Source organism: Kryptolebias marmoratus, linkage group LG14 (assembly GCF_001649575.2).
Source record: "Kryptolebias marmoratus isolate JLee-2015 linkage group LG14, ASM164957v2, whole genome shotgun sequence".
In the NCBI taxonomy this organism is placed as follows: Eukaryota; Metazoa; Chordata; class Actinopteri; order Cyprinodontiformes; family Rivulidae; genus Kryptolebias; species Kryptolebias marmoratus.
Genome location: NC_051443.1, coordinates 18,490,694 through 18,510,635, shown reverse-complemented (window position 1 = coordinate 18,510,635; position 19,942 = coordinate 18,490,694). Strand labels below are relative to the sequence as shown.

At 39.9% G+C, this 19,942-nt stretch overlaps 2 protein-coding genes across 2 annotated transcripts; one reads left to right on the top strand and one right to left on the bottom strand.

The window, feature by feature from the left end:
* Positions 1-550: 550 nt before the first annotated feature.
* morn5 (MORN repeat containing 5) lies at positions 551-11,495 on the bottom strand. Its single transcript, XM_017410576.3, is given in 6 exon segments — positions 551-1,063; positions 1,065-1,104; positions 8,395-8,526; positions 9,291-9,402; positions 11,073-11,220; positions 11,380-11,495. Coding segments are annotated over 6 exon segments (552 nt in total). The 5' UTR covers positions 11,427-11,495; the 3' UTR covers positions 551-990.
* Positions 11,496-11,683: 188 nt separating this feature from the next.
* On the top strand, positions 11,684-17,846 carry ndufa8 (NADH:ubiquinone oxidoreductase subunit A8). The gene is made up of 4 exons (XM_017410521.3): positions 11,684-11,880; positions 13,204-13,367; positions 15,581-15,746; positions 17,494-17,846. The coding sequence occupies exons 1-4, from the start codon at positions 11,830-11,832 to the stop codon at positions 17,629-17,631; spliced, it is 519 nt and encodes a 172-aa protein (XP_017266010.1). The 5' UTR covers positions 11,684-11,829; the 3' UTR covers positions 17,632-17,846.
* Positions 17,847-19,942: the final 2,096 nt, after the last annotated feature.

The window sequence follows — 19,942 nt, the reverse complement described above, 5'->3', positions numbered from 1 at the left end:
ATTACATCGGTATCTAGCTGTTTTTTGTATCTTTGCTTCAGTTGCATGTTTTGTGTCTGTGTCTGCGTTTTTCTGCAAATGTGAAAAAAAAGATGCATCACGTGAAAGTTTAGTGTGAGCAGCTGCTCCCGTTTGACAAACAGCAGCATTTCAAATGTTTCCTTATAGCCAAAGAACAGAATTTCAGTGAATTATCTGTAAAAAAAAACCCAGAGTGTATGGACAACATGTTTAAACCATCTGGGGATGGTTGTTTTGTTTTAAAGAACAATTTATCAAAAATAATAAGCACTTAATTATGGTGGCCTGCCAAATGAAAGATTTAAAAACAGCATGCTAACCCAGTGGTTTCCAAACTTTTTACCTTCTGACCAACATACCAACAATGGCAAAGACTTACAACCTCAAATATCCTTGTTGAATCATGCAAACACTGCTAAAAAAAAAAAAAGGCAATCAGGGCATAATGACATTGACTCATATATAATAAGATGTTTATTGTATAAAAACAAACATAGTAAAATATAATAAAGTGAAAAATATGGCAGGAACTATTTGTAAATTGATTTAGACATTTTGCAAACAATTTTAATATATTTTTAGTTATATTTTTGAGCACTGTTGCATTAGGAGGCCTAAAATCAGCTCATCTAGAGTAAAAATCTGCTCCCATTAAATGCATACATGTGCTGAAATCTTTCAAATAAATCTACATATAGATTTTTGTATGGTAAGGTAAAAAAAAATAGTTGTAGGAACTAAATGTTTGACTTAGCTAGGATCTGCAATGTCCTGACAAGAACAAATGCCCCTAGAAATAATAAAGTGTGCTTTTTTTGACAACTTTAATGAAACTGAATGAAAACAACAGTCAGGAAAAACACAGAATTTAAACATGTTTGCACTGAAAGGCAATCGTCTCCACTTTTACACTGTCAGAGGCACAGAGGGGTGAAAATTCAATATTTTATTCAGCTGGCAAAGCAGAGTTTAAAACAGCATTTCATGTGTTGCTCTCTTCAGGTCTGCAGTGTTTGAAGGATCAACATCAACAGCTTCATCCCTTCCTGCAAGTCCTCACAATCCACTCATGTTCAGAGTCATCTGTCAAAAAAATAAAAAAAAACCCATTTGGTGTGAAATGGATCAGATCTGATCAGAGACAAAGCCCAGGGTTAAAGATGCTTTAAAAAAAAGCAGCAGAGTCAATGTAAAAGGCAGAACAGAAGGAGGCTCATTTTGTTGAACTCACTTAAAACGCTTAAATAAAACGTGTAACAATCAGCAGCCTGCGTAATTAAACCGCAGTTTATTGTGTGTGTGTGTGTGTGTGTGGCTGCATCACTGAAGTGCCATTCAGGTCTCGGGGATAAATTTGTCAAAGCAAGATAAGCCCGACAATTAGTAGAAAATAACTTCTCAGAGCCACTTCAGACACCAACAAATAATAAGCCCTAAAAATGGACGCCAATCTTTCTTTCTTCTTCTTTTTTTTTTTTTACAGCGAAACAACCGCCAGAGGAGCTGATAATAAACCAGTTTCTCCTTGTTAGAAACTGAAATGAGTAGCTAATTGCAGGGGAAGTGAGCTGTCTCTGGAGCGCGCGCAGCTGCACGCACTTGAGGCGCTCGCGGGCGGCGGGCCTCACCCCCGGGCTCCGCGGAGCGCGCGGGGCCCCCATTGTAAGGGCGGCGGCGGCGGCGGCGGCGCGGCTCTGCGCCTCTCCCACTGATTGTGCGTAATTGCCAGCGGTGGGCGTGAACCCACCAGCCACTTCAAGTGCATAACACCCCCCTTACTTTCTGTTTTTTTTTTTCTCTGCCACTCTACCTGCACGGATTGGGAGGTCACTTGAACGCGCCACCGGCCACGCGACAGCTGTCATCTCCGCCGGTCTTTGTGTCGCAGCTGATAATGGGACAGGTAATTATCGGAGGCAGTGTATGTCGCCGCGAGGCTGACCTCAATTAACCGCGGCCCGCGACTTAATGATGATTAGATTGAGACATTTTCATATTTGCTGTAATTCCGCGCCTCTTCGCCTTGTGCGGCGGCGTTTATCTCAGGGTTTGAGTCACGTGTAATTGGTACCTTAAGTTGACTGAGGGCACAGGTGGCTGCTGCTCCCGAGGCTTTCTTGTCTTTTCTTTATTTTGACGCAAACGAACCATCGATTCGGTCTAACATTTCGGGGTCTCCTGGCGGATCTGGTCCTGACCAAAACGCGCGGCTGATCTTTGTGCGGCTCACGCAGGAGGGATCTGTTTACCTTAACCCCTCACAACACACTCTGAGGGAAAAGTGCTTCCTTCTAGCCTAATCGCAGTGTTTAAGACACACACACACCATCACACACACAGAGACTCAAAACACAAACGCTAAAATCTGTTTATGTAGTCATTTGAATAACTTAGAGCTCTGCCAAGTGTGATTCCTTGGATGAATGCATATCGCCCGCCTGTTTAAAGAACGTGAGAATAGACAGAGCTGTCATGCATGTCCTGTGAATTACTCTCAGCTACTACCACATCAAATTTTAGCTCAATACATGTTCAATTGACTGCATTTTTTTTTTTTTTTGGCTAATCTGGATTAGATGTAGCAGCCATCTTGACTTGAATTGAGTCCAAAATGAGTACTTACATAAAGCTTAATTTAAATCCCAGTAGTGGTTCATGGAATATTTTGCAAACAGACAAACAGGGCAGACTCCAACAACTGATGCTAAAGTTTTAAGCAAATATGTTGCCCTCAGATCGGGGCTGTCAAACTCTGGGGCCCAAAATGAAAAGCTTGGTCCTAGCCCGAGGGCTATTTATTGAGAACATACATAAATGAACCCTGGTTCTATATGTAATATGTCAAATCATTCATACAGAAACAACAAATATCCTTCTCCCAGTTACATATCATAGAGAATTTAGAAGAAGCATACTTTAATTAATAAAGAAATTTGGATCAAACTTTAAAAGACACATCGTTAGCATCCATTTTTTGTGCCTTCTTATGAATTTTTCATAGTTAAAACAGCTAAAAAGGCATCAGCAAAAAAACCTGACCATACAGCTAATATTCAACTTTAAAACAAAAAGAAAATACAGAAAACGTCACTAATACATTAAGGCAGACTGTTTCTTTGATGCACATTAACTCCAGTCAGAGACCTGATATCGTTTCTTGGCTGCAGGTTTATCAACAAGAGTTCAATCGGTCCTGTTCAATGGTCTCTTTTGTCCTTTTTACGTCAAAATCAAACATTGCTGGGAAATGAAAACTTACTTTTCTTGGCTTCAAAGTAGCTGTCACAGGAAGACTTCTCTAAACAAAAGGAGAAGCAATAGAGACTTGATCTGTCACCAACTGGAGGGTCAGATCTAATAATATTTTAATGTTACCTTGAGACCCAGATAAAATGTTACCACGGGCAGGATCTGGCCCGTGGGCCTTGAGTTTGACACGTGCTTTAGAGTGTGAATTTTTGAGGGTGAATCTCAGCTACAACCACGCCAAATATTAGTTCAATCCCTGTCAAATTTTCCAAGTTATAGCAGTTGTTAAAGTAAAGTAACAGTTAGCTGTGGTGGCCATCTTGAATCAGATTGGCTCTAAAAGTTAATCAGTTGCAGAGGCACATCTAATAATTACTTTCCGCAAAGTTTCATTAAAACTTAAACCAATGGTTTATGAGATATGTTGGTAACAGACACACAAATGCAATGAAATGGGCAACAACATTATCACCTGCCTTAACGTTTCAGAAGTTTTGACTCGGAGACTCTGCAGCTCTCCTGCGACAGTCGACTCAATCACACAAAACAAAAACAAAAAAACAAACCACATGTCCAACTTTCTGTCATCATATCAGCCTGTGGTTCTGACTATCAGACCCGAATCTTTAAAGCTAATATTTCTTTTGCTTAAGATCCTAGGATTAAGGAATTATTCCTGTTTTTGTGATTTTTTTTTTTTTAAAAGGGATATTTAACAAAGGAATTTACGCTCCGCTCCCCAGAGGCCGGCACTGATTTTTATCTGTCTGTGAAACACCTCGACCCGACGGGCCGTGCTTTGGTCACTGGCTGTGTTTAACTTGGCAGGGGGATGTTTTTTCGGCGCGGAGCTCGCAGTTTCTGAGCGGTTGCTCCAGAAACAGGAAAGTGCAACAAATAATACGCGGCTGTCTGCCGGTTTCATGCGACCCAGGGGTTTGTTGTGAAACGCTCACTGGTGGAGGTTCGATTGTGCAGATGTGATCTGCGCACCTTTTTTAATCATGCTTGCACAAAAATCCCCTCAGAAACCCGAGCAACAATTTTAATCAGCAAAGACAAATCAGAATTTAATTAAACATCTCTAGAAATATGCTTGAAAGATTAAAACAACCTAGGGGTTTTTATTTTGTTTCAAATTATGATTTTTTTTAGGTCTTTGATTTAAAGGCATCATTTCCTCATGTTGTAATTAAGCTGGGCTGATATATAAAGGAAGAACATGTCAAATTCATACACACGTTTAGTTATTTTCAGACAAAGACAAAGAGGAGATATGTGGATGCAGCTAGAGAGGACATGGAGGTTGTTGGAATGAGGACAGAGGACGCAGAGGACCCAGAAGACAGAGTTAGATGGAGGAGGATGATTCGCTGTGGTGACCCCTGAACAAGGAACAGCCAAAGGAAGAAGAAGTTTAGTTGTCTTCAGGGTTGTTGGCTTATCGGTAATGGCTGAAATGTGAAGACGTACATCTGCTGAATAATTCCTTCTGACAGATCGCTCTGGTCGTAAAGATCGAATCACAAAACATTAGAAAGAAACAAGATTCATTCAGCTCTCTGTTCAGTTTTGCATTCAAGTGACGGATCGAATGTGTAAGTAATAGCTGGTGTATATCAAGGCCTATTATTATTATTATTGTAAAATATTTTTCAAAAACAACCAAATTTAATTAGTCAGAAGGTGTGAATTAGACTTTAACGCTTTGACATCCTGAGATAATCCAAAACTGATATGAGATTTTTTTTGTATTTCAGTGTTTTTATCTCCTGTTTTTGGTCTTGTTTTGGTGTTAACCCTTTAATTTGCATGTTTACTGCCATCATTTCTGTATTTCTTTAAGAGTTTGTACCCCTGTCATTTTTTGTTTAGCTTCGCATCGCCTCTGATGTCACACCTGCTTCTAGTTGACTAATTGCCACACCTGAACTGTGTTTATTATCTTCTCCCTCCATGCTTTCTTACCCAGCGGATTTCTTTAACAGTTCATTTACTGGATTCTTTGTTTTTGTGTCTTGTCTGCCCAACATGCTTCCTGCTTCCTGCCCGTAATGTTTTTGTGGTTTCTGGATTATCTGCCTCAGCTGCACTTTCTCTGTTTAGCAAAAAGAAGGGTTTATGTGGCTAAATCCGTCTGTTTTATTTCAGGATAACACTGCTTTCTTTTTTTTTTTTTCATTGTCAGTTTTCATGACACCAAAGCCCGCTGTTAGTTTTGAACTTTTATTTCTTCTGACAGCATCCCCACATTAAGTTCCTTTTCTGACTTGAGCTGACCAACCTTTCATCCGCTAACAACCTAAGGTTTTAATCACAGATGATTCTGTAAACTCATTCCTCCACAGAAAACAACAGATCTGTGTGGATTCGGTTAATGATGTCTGTGAAAGTAATACTTTACATCGAGGTTAAAACAAAAATCCTTCCCTCAACCTTCTAGCTTTGTGTTAGTCAGTATAAAATAAAGATAATATATACTTATGAATACTTCCTTGGTATTTAGACTTGGTATTTACTGTTGTAAAGGATTTAATCTAAAAGTTATAGAAGATCGCCCCTGAGAACATGCATGATTGGACTTTGTAATTTACTCTTAAACATTTTAGAGGAGTTTATGTCTACTTTCACTTCTTTCCATTCCAGATTTAAACATGCAGTAGGATTCCTGACAGCTTCTTTCTACATGCAGGTGTTGATGACAAGAAATTGCTTTGATTCCTAAAATAACCCATAAGGAAATATTAGCAACCCTACTATTGTTTGCTGCTTGGCGCCATTTCAAGATGGATTGTTTGTTCTTGTTAACATTTGTAAACAAGAAGCACAGCTTTGGACGGTAATTTTGCCTCGTGTTTCTTAGTCAAGGTGAGGAAATGCGAGCGTTTTATGCTTAAGACACTTCCATGTGCACCATCGTTACAGATTTTGTAAATCTAAGTCCGCAGTGGTTCGGTTTTCCTTCATCACACAGCTACACGGGGATCTCCTTCCTCTTTCTTGCTGCAGAAAGCGTCCCCACTGGGAGGGCGGGCCTCGCCTGCGTCCCATCATCATAGCAGGCCTCATCCTGGGAGGAAGCCAGCCGGCAATAAATTCCAACTTCACACCCACTCTGACAAATATGTCCTCACCTCCCAGGGTTGAAAAATAAATCCATACAGGATACAGGAGCATTCCTCTCAAGATTTGTATGTCCAAACAAAAGGCAGAACACACACAGAGGCATAAACGGTGTTTGTGACACGCAGCCCTGACTGCATACAGAGCACATCCCTCCACAGACGACCACGACCAAAAACAGAAGGCAAACATTATTTTTACAGTTCCTGTTGTACTGTTAATTGAAAACAAAGTATCTATGGACTTCCTTTTTGCTGTCATGTCAACAACAACAACAACAAATCTCCCTGGTCTTTCTCGCTCTCTTCTTCTATCTGTTTCTCCATGTTTTTAAACTGATGATCATCAGAGGTATGAGTCACATCATGGGAAGAATAAAAAGCTTTTTTTTTTTTTTCCTTCTTTCACATGTTGATAAAATCTGGGCAGAAATCTGGATTTTTTTTTCTTCTCCTCTGTTTCTCTCTGTCCCGACATGTGTGTAAATTAGATTTGTACGCTTGCGCAAATCACTTTTACGTTGTGAACGGCTCAGCTGAACACAAGAGTTCTGCAGGAAAAACAAAAACAAACATTAAAAAAAAAATCTTTTCTGCATTGGAGTCTATATTAGCCATTGATAATCCAGGATTTATAACTTGACACTTGACATTTTTTTAAGGTCAACAGTCTGCAAAAGGATAATGAAAAAGAACCAGAAAAGAAAAGTCTGATATGAATGATTAGTTAAATAAATGTTAGAGAGCTGTAAAATTGTGCATCCAATCATATTAATACAATGTACAACACAGGTCTAGTAAAATGACATCACTGTATATTTCCTGGTACTTAATTCAAAACAGGTCGAGTTTTTCAGTAAGGACGGAAGTATTGGGACGATTAACACTTTCGTATGATGCCTCATGTCCTTTAAAGCCACGAATCGCCTCACGCCGTACATCTACTTGGGTAACTTGGTGACAAACTGAGCTTGGCATTGGAGAGCTCCTTTCCAGACACCTGACAGACCGCATTCATTCAAAAGACTGGAGATTGATTTAGAGGTAGAAATGTGTTTTCAATTTTTCACTTTGAAATGAGAAAAAAACAGAAGTGAACTAAAAAGCATACCTGTCAGGCAACATTAGAAATGAATCTCCCATCAGATAATACGGGGGATCCATTTGACATCACTCCATTGGTTCGATTTGATCAAAACATTCTGGATGCTTTCAAAAGTTCTGCTTATTGAAAATGGGCACGGAGAAAGAAAGAAGTCTGCCTGAACCACATTGAAGAAAAAAAAAGCTTTATAATTTCTGAATGTACAGTGGCTTGAATAAAGTTTTATTTGACCACTAATTCTGTTTTTGAGTCACTTATTTTATGGTTGCCTTAGTTTTTCTTTTTTAAAGCATGCGGCTTTAGTTGTCAGTCTGAGTTTCCATCAGGATCCATGTCCACAGGTAATCCCACCGAGCCCATCAGCTGTCTGGCTCCAAATCAGTCATCATCAATCATCATCAGCCATCCACCATTCCTCTACAGTGGGTAGGCTGTTTCAGATATGCCAGGATTGTATAAACAATCCTCTTAAAATAATGATATTACAATGAGGTGTACTTGCTTTTTAACCTACCTCCTCTTTTTTTGTGCATAATGTACACAAATACACAAATCTATCACTGAAAGGTGCTTCGCTGGACGGTGCGCATGATTGGAAATGGAAATCTGTGTTTGCTCCTGACTTTCATGTTTCTAATTTACCTTGGCTTGACGGGCCAATGGAAACTCGGATAGAGCCAGTTTGACGTTGAGTTAGTGGAGGAAAAATCCACAACCTGAAAGGATGCAAGTTGATTCTAACAGCACACACAGGCTCCGTATGATCCTGCTTTCGTCGATCTGAGTATGCAGTTTGCGAAACGTGTGATCGCAGTATTCTCCCGTAGTGAGCCATCTTTATTATGATGAAGCATGACGGGGCGACAGAAGAGATTAAACCACACATCTCTGACTCACCTGCGTTCCTGAGGAATCTCCCAGAGTAAGAGCTGATGACTCTGGTCACGGGGTTGTAGAAACCGTCTTCACAATCATAGCACCCATCAGGAATGGTTCGTGGAGGATGGAGATCAGTTATCTGAGATTGTCCTGTAAAACAGAAGAATTTAAAAAAAATATTTGAGTTGTGCACTTCATGGTTTTTACACAGTTACCACATCAAGGATATTCTGAATTGAAATCTCAGCTCGTTTTAATGGCTTCCACCTGAATAAAGGCGAATAAAAGACATGGACGCAAACAGCTGGTGGAATATTTCACAACTGATAAGGTCTAAGATTGCATAGGCAAACAATTTTACATTGATAATTGTGTTTATCAGTGTAAAACATCAAAAGATTGAAGGATTTTACTTTCGATATACAAAAAATGATTCTCAAATAAATCTAGATACTCGTAATAAAACCAGAATTATTATTAAGAAGCACTTAAAGTATTGCTAAAATCTTATGACTAAAAATGTGAAAAAGTTTCCCTTTCAGCACCGTTTCTACAAGCTTTAATCTTCTTGGTTTAGAAACACAAAGTGTTACAATAAAAAGCAATGTAAGTAAGAGGTAAACCTGCACTTTTTAAAAGAATGTCGTTGCCCTCAAAAATTAAAATAAGCCTAGATTTTTTCAAAAAAAAAAAAAATTCCATTTGTTTCCTGTTTCAGAATTCAACATGTTGCCTTTGTAGCGGTTCCAAATCAAAAATAAAGCTTCACTGATTTCCAAATTTTCAAGTGTCTCATTTGTTGTTTTAAAACACGGCTGTGTTTGTTTTGCTTATGTAATTAAAGCTACAAGATGAGTGTGTTTGTGTGGGAGCTGCATAAAAAGCTGACTTTGAGCAGATGAATATATTCCGACCTGATGGTCTGATTCCGTTGCACCTTTCGCTGTGGTAGCGCCTGTCGTAACCGTCACAGTAATCCCAGTTCACCTCCTGGTACTGAAGACCGTCAGCGAAGGTAAATGACCCCTTGTGAGAAAGAACAACGACATGACAAATATTCTTAATATGCAGTCGGTTCACTTCAGAACATTTTCTTCTGTGCTTGGAATTTGTGATGAGCATTTTCAAAGAGCTGAACAAATAAATAAGCCAAACATTGAAAACAGGAGCAGAAAATGCTCGTGTCGCTCCAGATAATACTCAGACAACAATGTTGACAGTTTCCCATAGTAGTTCCTCTTTGATAGAAACTAGTTCCAGCACATTCTGTTGTGTGTAAGGTCTGGGGGTTATCCCGCATGCCTCAGTCATGGTTTCTGGAGAGATAAGTTGCTGCTGAGGTTTTCTTCTGCGCCACAGAAGAATTTATATTTCCCTCTATTGTCTTTAGCTTGAGACAGAACTTCTTTCAGAGATGGATATCTTAAACCTCAGCAGCAGAGCAAGACTTCACCCAAAGTAATGCAGAGCAGGGTGGGGGGAGGGGGGGGGTATTTTTGTCCTTTGAATGAGATGATAAACAGTTTGTCTATGTTTGAATTTTCATTGTGCCTGTGGTGGTCTTTCAGCTCATTAACAGCAGTATCTCTGATTTTCTATCACAAATATGAAGAGAACTTATAAAGCAGATTACATATAAAAAAAGAAGAGAATACTTGAATTAAATCAAAAGGTTTTTTTGTTTGTTTTTTTAGTTGCTAGTGTGCTAGATTCATCTTATGTAAAGACCCCTTGAACTGTATTTAGACCTTTCCGCAATCGGAGAAGCAAAATTATGACCACTAAGAGAAATAATGACAGTGCTCGACTGAAGCGCCTCTCATGTCAGTGAGGGAGCAGGTCTCTCAGAAACCTATTGACCCTCCACAGACTTGGTTGAAGTTAACCTCACAAAGTTTCAAAACACAAAAAAAGGGGGAAAAAGTTTGATCTGTCGTGGCAGGAAGGGAGACAGGAAGACCTGGCTTGTTGAGTTTTATTCATTTATTACAAAAGAAATGTCAAGCAGATAATTCCAGGGATGAGACGGTTCCAAGCGGCAGAATCTGTCAAACCTATGATTATCAGAGTGTCTTTTTGAACAAAGGTTGTCAGTAAAGCATAACGAGACTCCTAGTATTGTCATAACTGGAAAGCTGAATGTAAGCAATATTACCTGGTGTACAAATGAGAGCAGACATGTACTATTCATGACAATTCTGTTGCCTCCTACTGAGGACGTCTCTCTTATCGATAAATAAGTAAAAGCAAGAAACAATGTGCTGATAAACTGCGATTCTCAAGCCCTTTCAGAGTTAAAATGTATGGGTTTGTTGGTCAGTATCTGTATGGTCTGTATCGAATAGAAGTATTTTTTTTTGTGTGTGTGTGAACTGGCACAGAATGCAGGTGCAGGGTAGTCAGAGCCAAGGTTTGTCACAGTTCAGAGCTGCTATCATTTAAAATGAAGCATAGTTTGTAAGGGTGATTAAAAGCGGAGCGATCATATCAGAGGAGAAGAGAACAAAGCTGCAACAAGAGAAAAAAACTGGGAGAGACATAATTATCCCAACAACAATAATAGTTAGTGGTTGCTAAAAGGGAACAGATGTAATATTAACTATAACCAATGTGAAACACACAGTCATGCATACAATCTGATATGCATGAGGGAAACACACACCCACACACACTCACACACACACAGAACTCCTCACCTGTTTAGTTATGCCGTTTTCCCATGTGGCTTCATATTTACTTCCATTTGGAAAGAGCAACACTCCTTTGCCATGAAATGTCCCATCTTTCATTTCTCCCACATACTTAGTGCCTGTGGGAAATGTGTACTCCCCTTCTCCATCCATCCTGAGGGGAAATAAGACATGGTACATGCAGCTTTGTCTACTTTCTCCCCTCTTTTTCGATTGTTGTCTACCTTAAACTTAAATAAACTGAAATACTATTAATTTGGTTGAGTAAAATCGTCTTTTAATGGTACTAATATAAATATTTCCAAAGGTTTACCTGCCATTTTTTGTACTTCCTTTGTAACTGCTTCCAGTGAACTCCATTAGCACACAGCAAGAAGCTTCAGTGTACTGTTACCATGACAACCTGACAGCAATCAGGCAAAAATAAACACAGCTAGAAATATTTAAAAAAAAAGAAAAAAAGAAAAGAAAAGTACCGTTTGTCATGTATTTTTTAATTTAAAATACAAAAATAATTTTTGACGAAACAAATCGCACGGCATTTTTTCCCCGACTTTATTTATTTATTTTAAATGTTTTTTTTCAAAACGCAAATGATTACGTCATCAGAGCGCGCCTCTCAATTCACAGCAACAGAAGAGGAAACTGACCTTCTCTGCGGCCTCGTCACTCGTCCCAGAGCCAAACGAGGAGGACCTTGAATGTTATTCGCCAACGGTACTTGATTTTTTCTTCGCTTGCTTTAGTCTACAAGCACATAGCCATGCCAACCACGCTGGACGTCCCCACTCTGGAGGAGCTGAAGGTGGATGAGGTGAGCAGCCGTCATTGCTTAGTTATCCGAGGGTAAAAGCTAACTAGCAAGCTAACCGCGTAGCTGCTAACGTTGCTGCTACCTGCGAGAAAGTACCTAACTGTTTAAAAGTCACTTTTAGCTAATTAAAAATAATCGCATATAAGTGCACGTGAATGCGATAAATACTCTGGCATGTTTGGGCACTATTTAACGGCGTGAACATACTTTGTCCTGCAGCAGTGTTTGTACATGTCGTGGTATTCCGCATCTTCCACAGTTTATCCCGGGGAGGGCACAAAAACTTTGTTTATATCAACCATCTTCAGACATTATCAGGCTGGTATATATTCCCAGCGTGTCACTAGGTGGTACGAAGAACTTGTCCTTGTAGGTCATACGGTCACAGTTATCAGCCCAACACTTAACCAAGAAATTGCTGCTTTATAATATTGTTATTTATAGTGAGCTTTTATAGAATTTCACTATTTCTTGATGCAGTCACATGTTCTACTGTCTGTTATCATGTTCTGCATTTTTATTCATAATGTAGATATTACTGGAAACCTATCAAATGTATTTTTTTGTCTTTTAGAATAAAATAAGCAGTGACACAAGGTGCAAAACATAAATTTAGACACTTTGAGAACATAGAAACAGTTTTAAAAATTAGTGGCTACACAGGTGAGTGGTTATAAGATGGAAACGTTTTTCTATATAGTATAAACTTTTATAAAAACAGATCATTTTTTAACTTTAATTTACCAGCTCTGTCATGGATATGCAACTTTATTTGAAATTTACATCATGCAAATGGCGGTAAATGACAAGTAATTGTCAATTTTTTGCCATCATTGTAGCATAAGCCTGCTAATAATGTAAAAATATGTTGAAGTTGCACATATGCTATGGTCATAGAAGACAGTTGTGCGCCTGCATGGCGCAAACTTTATTCAATGACAGAAACAAAGTTCTACTTTTGTTTATTTTTTACTTGAATTTGCTATTTTATAAACAACTGAATGAAGGCATATATTATGATTACCCCAACTGTGGTCATGATTATCTCAAACAATCGCAGATACCACAATTATCGGTGATTTCAGACAACTGTTGAGTCTGCGAGCCTTGGAGCTGCCTTTTCATAGTTCATGTATTGCAAAATGTAGCTGATCCAGAATGAGGGTGGTCCTGCTTCTGCTAATGGTTGTCTGGTCCTTCAAACCCACTTGACAATTTTATTGTATTTACCCCGATCGAAGAGCTGGACATAAACCAAAATAGTTTCAGAAGAGATAATTTAATCCTCCATAATCTTTTATGTTTGTGTCTTTCTCTTTCCAGATAAATGTGTCATCTGCTGTACTGAAGGCTGCTGCCCACCATTATGGCTCCCAGTGTGACAAACCCAACAAGGAGTTCATGCTCTGTCGCTGGGAGGAGAAGGACCCGAGGAAGTGTATACAGGAAGGGAGGAAGGTCAATGAGTGTGCACTCAACTTCTTTAGGTAAGTTTATTTATTTGCTTTTTGTATTTTTGATGCCAAATACTCCTGTTTAAACAAAACCTGTGTGTCACACAGCTGTCTCTAAAGGCTCTGGCACGCTTCATAAGAAGTCGGTTTGCGGTCATGTGGTTGCGAGACGTTCGTTTTCACACACCTTTCATCGTCCACGAGACACTTGGATCAGAACTCCCTGGAAGCTCCTCCCTCCTCCTGCATCGTCAAAATGGGTTTCTTCCCGTCGGGTTCTCAGCTCCCCTGTCCTTGCACAGATTTTTGCTTCCCTTACCGTGACCAGATGTGTTTATTAAACAGACTGAGACTGTCACAGCCCCGATGAGCCGCCTGTGTCTCCTCGCAGTCTTTTTAAGCTCGTAGGTTTCTAAGTTTTGCAGGAACAGTTGTAAAGATGGCTGGATTTTCTGACAGCCTCGGCCAGCTGCTTCATCAGAGCAGTAGAAGCAAAATGACTCCATTGCACACTTGGTGCAAACCCCTGTGAGAAACAGTTCGGCCTGGGCCTTGTGTCACGAAGCGGCAATTGAAGCTGCTAAGCGAACAAAAATTATGCAATTTTCATCACGCAACCACGTGAATGAGAGCCGACTTCGTGACTTCTCATGGAGGATGCAAATGCCTCAAGTAGTTGCATATTTATTTGTTTTTGTAATAGTGTCCGTGAAGATAGACTTTTAGAACACAGGAAATGGTTTAAGAACAGAGCAGTGTGACATGTTTTAGAAGTTTATGGTGCATGTTTTTGTTTCACTGAATAAAATAGTGAAACAGCGAGTTTTCTCATTGGCTGCTCAGATATTATCTTTCTTTTTCTTTCTTCTGCTTTGTCTTGAAGAACTATCTGTCAGAAACTACAGTGCTCAGTTGATTTGACAATGATTACATTTTCAGATCTGAAAGTTTCAACACTATTGTCATCTGTAAAACCGAACTGCTTCTTATGTTCAGAGCGTGATTGAAGATGTGGCTGAACTGTGAGGCCAGCAGATTACAGACTTGGAGTTTGTGTGAAACTCAGGTCAGAGGAGGTTTGTGGTCAAGAGCTTTTGTGTTTATTACTCAATGATGGACATGTGAGAAGAAAATGTGGTCTGAAGTTGCAAATGCTGCTGCTCGATAGCTGTTCTTCCAGAGCTTGAAGCTGCTAAGCGTACTCAGAAGACTGCAGAAGGTTCATGTTCTGTGTCTTGTTCTGCCATTAAGATTTCCAGCTCATAGTGGAATGTAGTCTTGTTCAAATCATGGTAAAAACTTCTTGGCCAAGTAGAATGACGTGTAACCTAAAACTAGTGCTACAAAGAAAAAACAGTAGCTTAGTTAAACAAAAAATGGACTGAGGCACCAATTCAAACTGAAAATGGATGTTCATCATGAAATTTTGTGTGTGTATATATATATTTGAAAATGCCATCACAAGTAAAACAATATAGTTGGATCAAACATCTATTGATTGTCTACAAAATGTAAGAAATGTTTGCTCAAAGGAGTCCATATGATGTTTCTAGTATTGCGAAGAATGACTTCTTTGGATGGATCAACTTTTCTGTTTTGCAAACAGTAAAAAATGTTTAATTTTCAGACTGGACAAAGTGTTTTATGATAAAGGAAAGCTTGTATTTTGATGCCGAATTTCTGCGTCATGCACTGACCTAAAAGAGCACCTTTACACAGGTGAAATTTTGGGTCATACCTTTAATCATGTTAGGTCTTTTTGGGAAATATGTAGATATCTAAAAGTTAGATTCCATTATAATCCTATAATTGTTCCTGCAGAGTGTAATTTATTAATTAATGTTCAGTTTTGCACTTTTTTTTGTTTGTTTTTCATTCAGAAATCTTTGATTCAGCCTGCTCTCTAAATTCTAAAGAAATCACTTTAATTTGGACAGAAAAATAAATGTAAAGGAGTTCTTGTGGCACTTTTTATTCCTAAAATCTTCATCTGGGATTTCTGAAAGCTGGAGACAGAGCTTAGTTTGATTGGTTTGAAATTACCCAAGACCCTTTGTGAATGTGTGTGAAGAAAGTATATTTTTTTTCCTGTTTGGGCTCCTTTCACAAGATAAAAAAAGGAAGGGACAGATTTGTAAATAGCTTAATTCCACATGGTTTGATTTTCTTGTGTCTGACGAACTTCTTCCACCTGTAATAGCGCCCCTAAGTTTAATCGAGATGTTTATCTGCATTGTGCTTTTCAGACAAATCAAGGGAAACTGTGCCGAGTCCTTCACGGAGTACTGGACCTGCCTGGATTATAACAGCTTGACAGAACTGCGTCTTTGCCGCAAACAGCAGTACGCTTTTGACAACTGCGTCCTTGATAAGCTGGGCTGGCAGAGACCTGACCTGGGAGAACTATCTAAGGTGAGTCTTGTGAAGACACTGATGGGCTCTGTTCTGGCTGATTGCGTCTCAGCAGAGTTTTGGACATTTTATGTGGTGTTCAAAAATGACAAAACTTGGGAATCTGCTACTGGCTGTAATTAATGTTTGTGGAGCTGCTGTTCATGCATTCTAGTCATAAAAGCAGGGAAGTAAAAAAAAAAAAAATCATGTTCTCTTCTGAAAGTGAATCATGAAAAATGTACAATGTTGCTGCATAACGGTTCTTGGTCCCGTGGTGATTATACTTGCATATAATTGTTTGAACAACTGAACGTGGCACCTTCAGTCATCTAGTAATTGTACCCAGAGATGAACCAGAGTTGTTGAAATCGACAGCGCTCTTCGTGATTCATTGGCTGCTTTCTTTTTATTTTCCCATGGTTTCAAACAAGAAGCAGTGTGTTTGAGGTGTGCCTTGAAATGCATCCACAGGTGTGTCTCCAATTACCGTATTTTCCACACTATAGGGCGCTCCGGATTATAAGGCACACTGTCAACGAATGGTCCATTTTCAAATTTTTGTCATATATATGGCGCACCGGACTATAAGGCGCATCGTCATTTTTAGTAACTTCACACAGACCGCGCTACGTACTCGATTCAAAATGGATGATTTCGGTGCTCTAGCGGAGCTGGTTTGCCTGTTTATATATGAGAGATCACAAAGATAATCAAATGGTTCAAAACTCACGGAAGAATACTGCACCGAAGTAAGCGTCAAGTATAAACGCCTCCACCGCGCGCTCAGGTCTGTACTAAAACATCACGACTTCTTCCATATATAAGGCGCTCCGGATTATAAGGCGCAGTGACGTTTTTTGAGAAAATTGAAGGCTTTTAAGTGCGCCTTATAGTCCAGAAAATACGATAACTCAAATGTCAGCTAACCTATCAAACACTTTCAAAGCTATGACAACATCGTCTGGGTTTTGCCAAATTGTTTAAAGGGATAATCTTAGTGCATGTGAACTTGTGGCTTTGAGGAAAGTAATAATAAATTTTCTCATTATTCAGTCTCTTAACAAATAAAAGTCAATTTTGGGAAAGGTTTAGTCAGATCACGAGGAAAAGGTGGACATGTTTTTTTATAGTAAGTATCAGGTTTCAGCTGTATAAAACAGGATCAGTTCATCCAAAACAAGAATCAACATTCGATCAACGTCTGATTAGTTTGCAATCAATAAAATGACCAGAATAAAATATTTTCCTTTGTTGTATTTCAGACCAATTAAGCTAATTTTTTTTTATCTTTTAAAATGATCTTTGTGCTACTTTTGTGAGATTTTAAATAAAGCAACAACATGTATGCCAAAGACATACCCTCCATTGAAACTGTCCAGCTTCATTACCAAAGAGCTCTTGCAGAAAATGCCTATCTCTCTTCGGAGGGTTTATTGTGTGCAGAATGTTTGGGTAGGTGGCAACTGTTAAAGTAACATCAGTGCGGCTGCCAGGATGTGGGTTTCCCCCAGCAGAAATTACTGATGAGCAGTGCTGCTCACTTGTCCGTAATTTTATGGCTAATTTGTCCACATCAGCAGTTTATTTACAGGCGCTGCAGCAAAGAGTTAGTTTGCTTTTTCTTCCGCTTTACAACTGCCCAACATTTAACTGTAGGCCTCACGTCGGTACACTGATTACACTTTCAAACATCTTTGCAGGATGTTGACGGCTCGGTGCAATCACTCTGAATGTCTGACGAGTCTTTTTCTTTCCTTTTCCACAGGTGACCAAAGTGGCAACCTCACGACCCCTCCCAGAGAACCCCTACCACTCTAGACCCCGTCCCGAGCCCAATCCGGTCATCGAGGGCGATCTGAAGCCTTCTAAATACGGCAGCAGGTTTTTTTTCTGGAACTGGTGAAGCAGCATCTGGAGGGGGAAAAAAAACAACAAAACAAAATCAGTCACCATCCAAAAGTCATGGGTTCTGTCCAAAAACAGCAAGAGTACTTTTCAGCATTGATTCAGTGACGATAAGGGTTTAAATCTCAGGTGTTTTCTGTGGAACTGGCTGGATTTGGATAAGACTCGTGACGTGATCTGAACAGCTTTGTTTAAGGAAAGAAGGATGAACAATTGTGAGAGCAAAATCCATGAATTCATACAACTTTCCTGACCACTTCTGTAAATGTAATAAGTGAACAAAAACAGCTATCTGTAATTGTCTTCAGATAATAAAACTTTAAATTATAAAACTGGAGTCTGATGGGATTTTATTTTTTAAAGTTCAGTAATGACTAATGCCAGATTAAAGATTTAAGCTTTCTCAAACCTTCAGAAATATCAGGTATTTAAAGCTGCATCTGCTCGCCTGTGTTTTGTCAGTCCATATTGCCAGAATGATGCGGGCCGAAGTTGGAGGTCAAGGCTCGGGGTCAGTACCTGCAGCTGACGAGAGCTGCTTCTGCTTCCTCCCTTTCTCTCGGCTCGCTTCCTGCCTCTGACCTGGACTGGAAGAAGACCAGAGGTGTTGTGCGCAGAGGCTCGAGTGTGTTATTGCTGCCGGCACGTGTGCACAGGCGCACTTCAGCGGCCTTGGATCTGAGGAGACGGAGGCCAACTGAAAGACACGCTGGCCTGTGGAACATGCAGGTCTGAGCCATAAACACACAAGTTCGCACATCACTGAGACTTCAGCATCAGAGATCTACAGTTTTATGAAGATCTGTTTAATACTGAAGTAAATAAATTGAAGAAACGCTTGTCGCCTGCAGCCTTTCATTCCAGACGTTTAAACTAAATCTTGTGCTGAGAAGGGGTTATCGCTGCTTTAGTTGAAGTTATTGACGAAATTTCAAGCGAAGATGTTGCGGAATGTGTGGAGCTTATGTTTTGCGAAGGACTCTCAGCTACTGCCACACCAAATTTCAGCTCAATATTTGTGAAACTGAGTTAAGTCATATTTCTGTTTTCTGTGGTGGCCATCTTCAAATGGGCTGACTGTAGATGTAAACCTGATGATTAGTTTCTGAGAGTTACATTAAAAAAAGTGTGTCCTCTTATTCATACAAACGCAGACACAAGCAAAGATATTTCTTCATCTTGGACAGCAGGCGATTTAAAAACGACTGTTGCATCAGCACGTGTCGGTGTTAAAATTCATTCTTGTAGTAGTCGTTATTTAATTACTGACACATGGATAGGTGAGCCTTAAATCTGTGAGTGATTTCTGCAGGGAACAGTGGGGATGGAAGATCTGACATGTCTTTTTTTTTTTTTTTTTTGTACTGAAAAGCAAAGATTTTGCTCCTGGTTATTTTGTGCATGATTGAAGTCACATTTTGGCTCAGGCTGAAGTTCGACAGCTATCTGTTGACAGTACCTTTTGATTTTATTCAGAATAAATAGAAAAATGCACATGCTTGCTCTGTTTTTGCTTAGTCTAGATGTGGGGCTGATAAAACGCCCTGTGCTGCTCATTCTCAACATTTTTTTCCCCCACAGGTTTTCCTTGGATCGTACCAGCAGAGCAAAGTCACCATCGATTTCCCCGAACAAGCCGTGTGTTTTAAGCGCCGCTCTTCTCTCCTGCGAGGCTGTATGTGCATGTTTTCATGTTTCTGCAGGACGTCACTGACAGTAGTTCCAGAAATCCCCCTCGCGAGGTGTGGTCAGAGTCTGCAGCTTGCACAGGAAATGTCTGACAGACCCTCTTCTGACCTGGACAGAGGGACAAAGAGAGGAGGGAAGAAGGGCGAGGAAAGGAGGTGAGGATAGATGGAAACATTAAGGAGAAGGAAGGGGAGGCGAGATGTAAAAAAAAAAAAAAAAAAAAGAAAAAGGCGAGCGAAGGAGGAGAAGATGGAGAACTAAGGGAACCATTAGTTGGACGAAGGAAAGCTGAGATCCAGGCAGGGCAGACGGAGCGATTGAGCGGCTGGTTTTGTAGTCGTTCGGTGGCTGACAGTGAGGGCCCCGGGGCTCGTGGCGGGCCCTTCTCCATGCGACTTGCAGGAAGCAGAGGGTCATCAGGGTTGGACTCAGCACCGCCACAGGAAAGGGGCTCTGGCACAGGAAAGAAATACAATACAGGGCTTTTATAGAGCTACAGCCCGCCTGGGAGGGCAGTATGTTAAAAAGCTCAAACAGCCCGGCCTGTTCACAACACACGACTGGTAATATTCCTGTTGTTTGGTGACAAAATTATTTATTATGGCGATAAGCACCGGCAG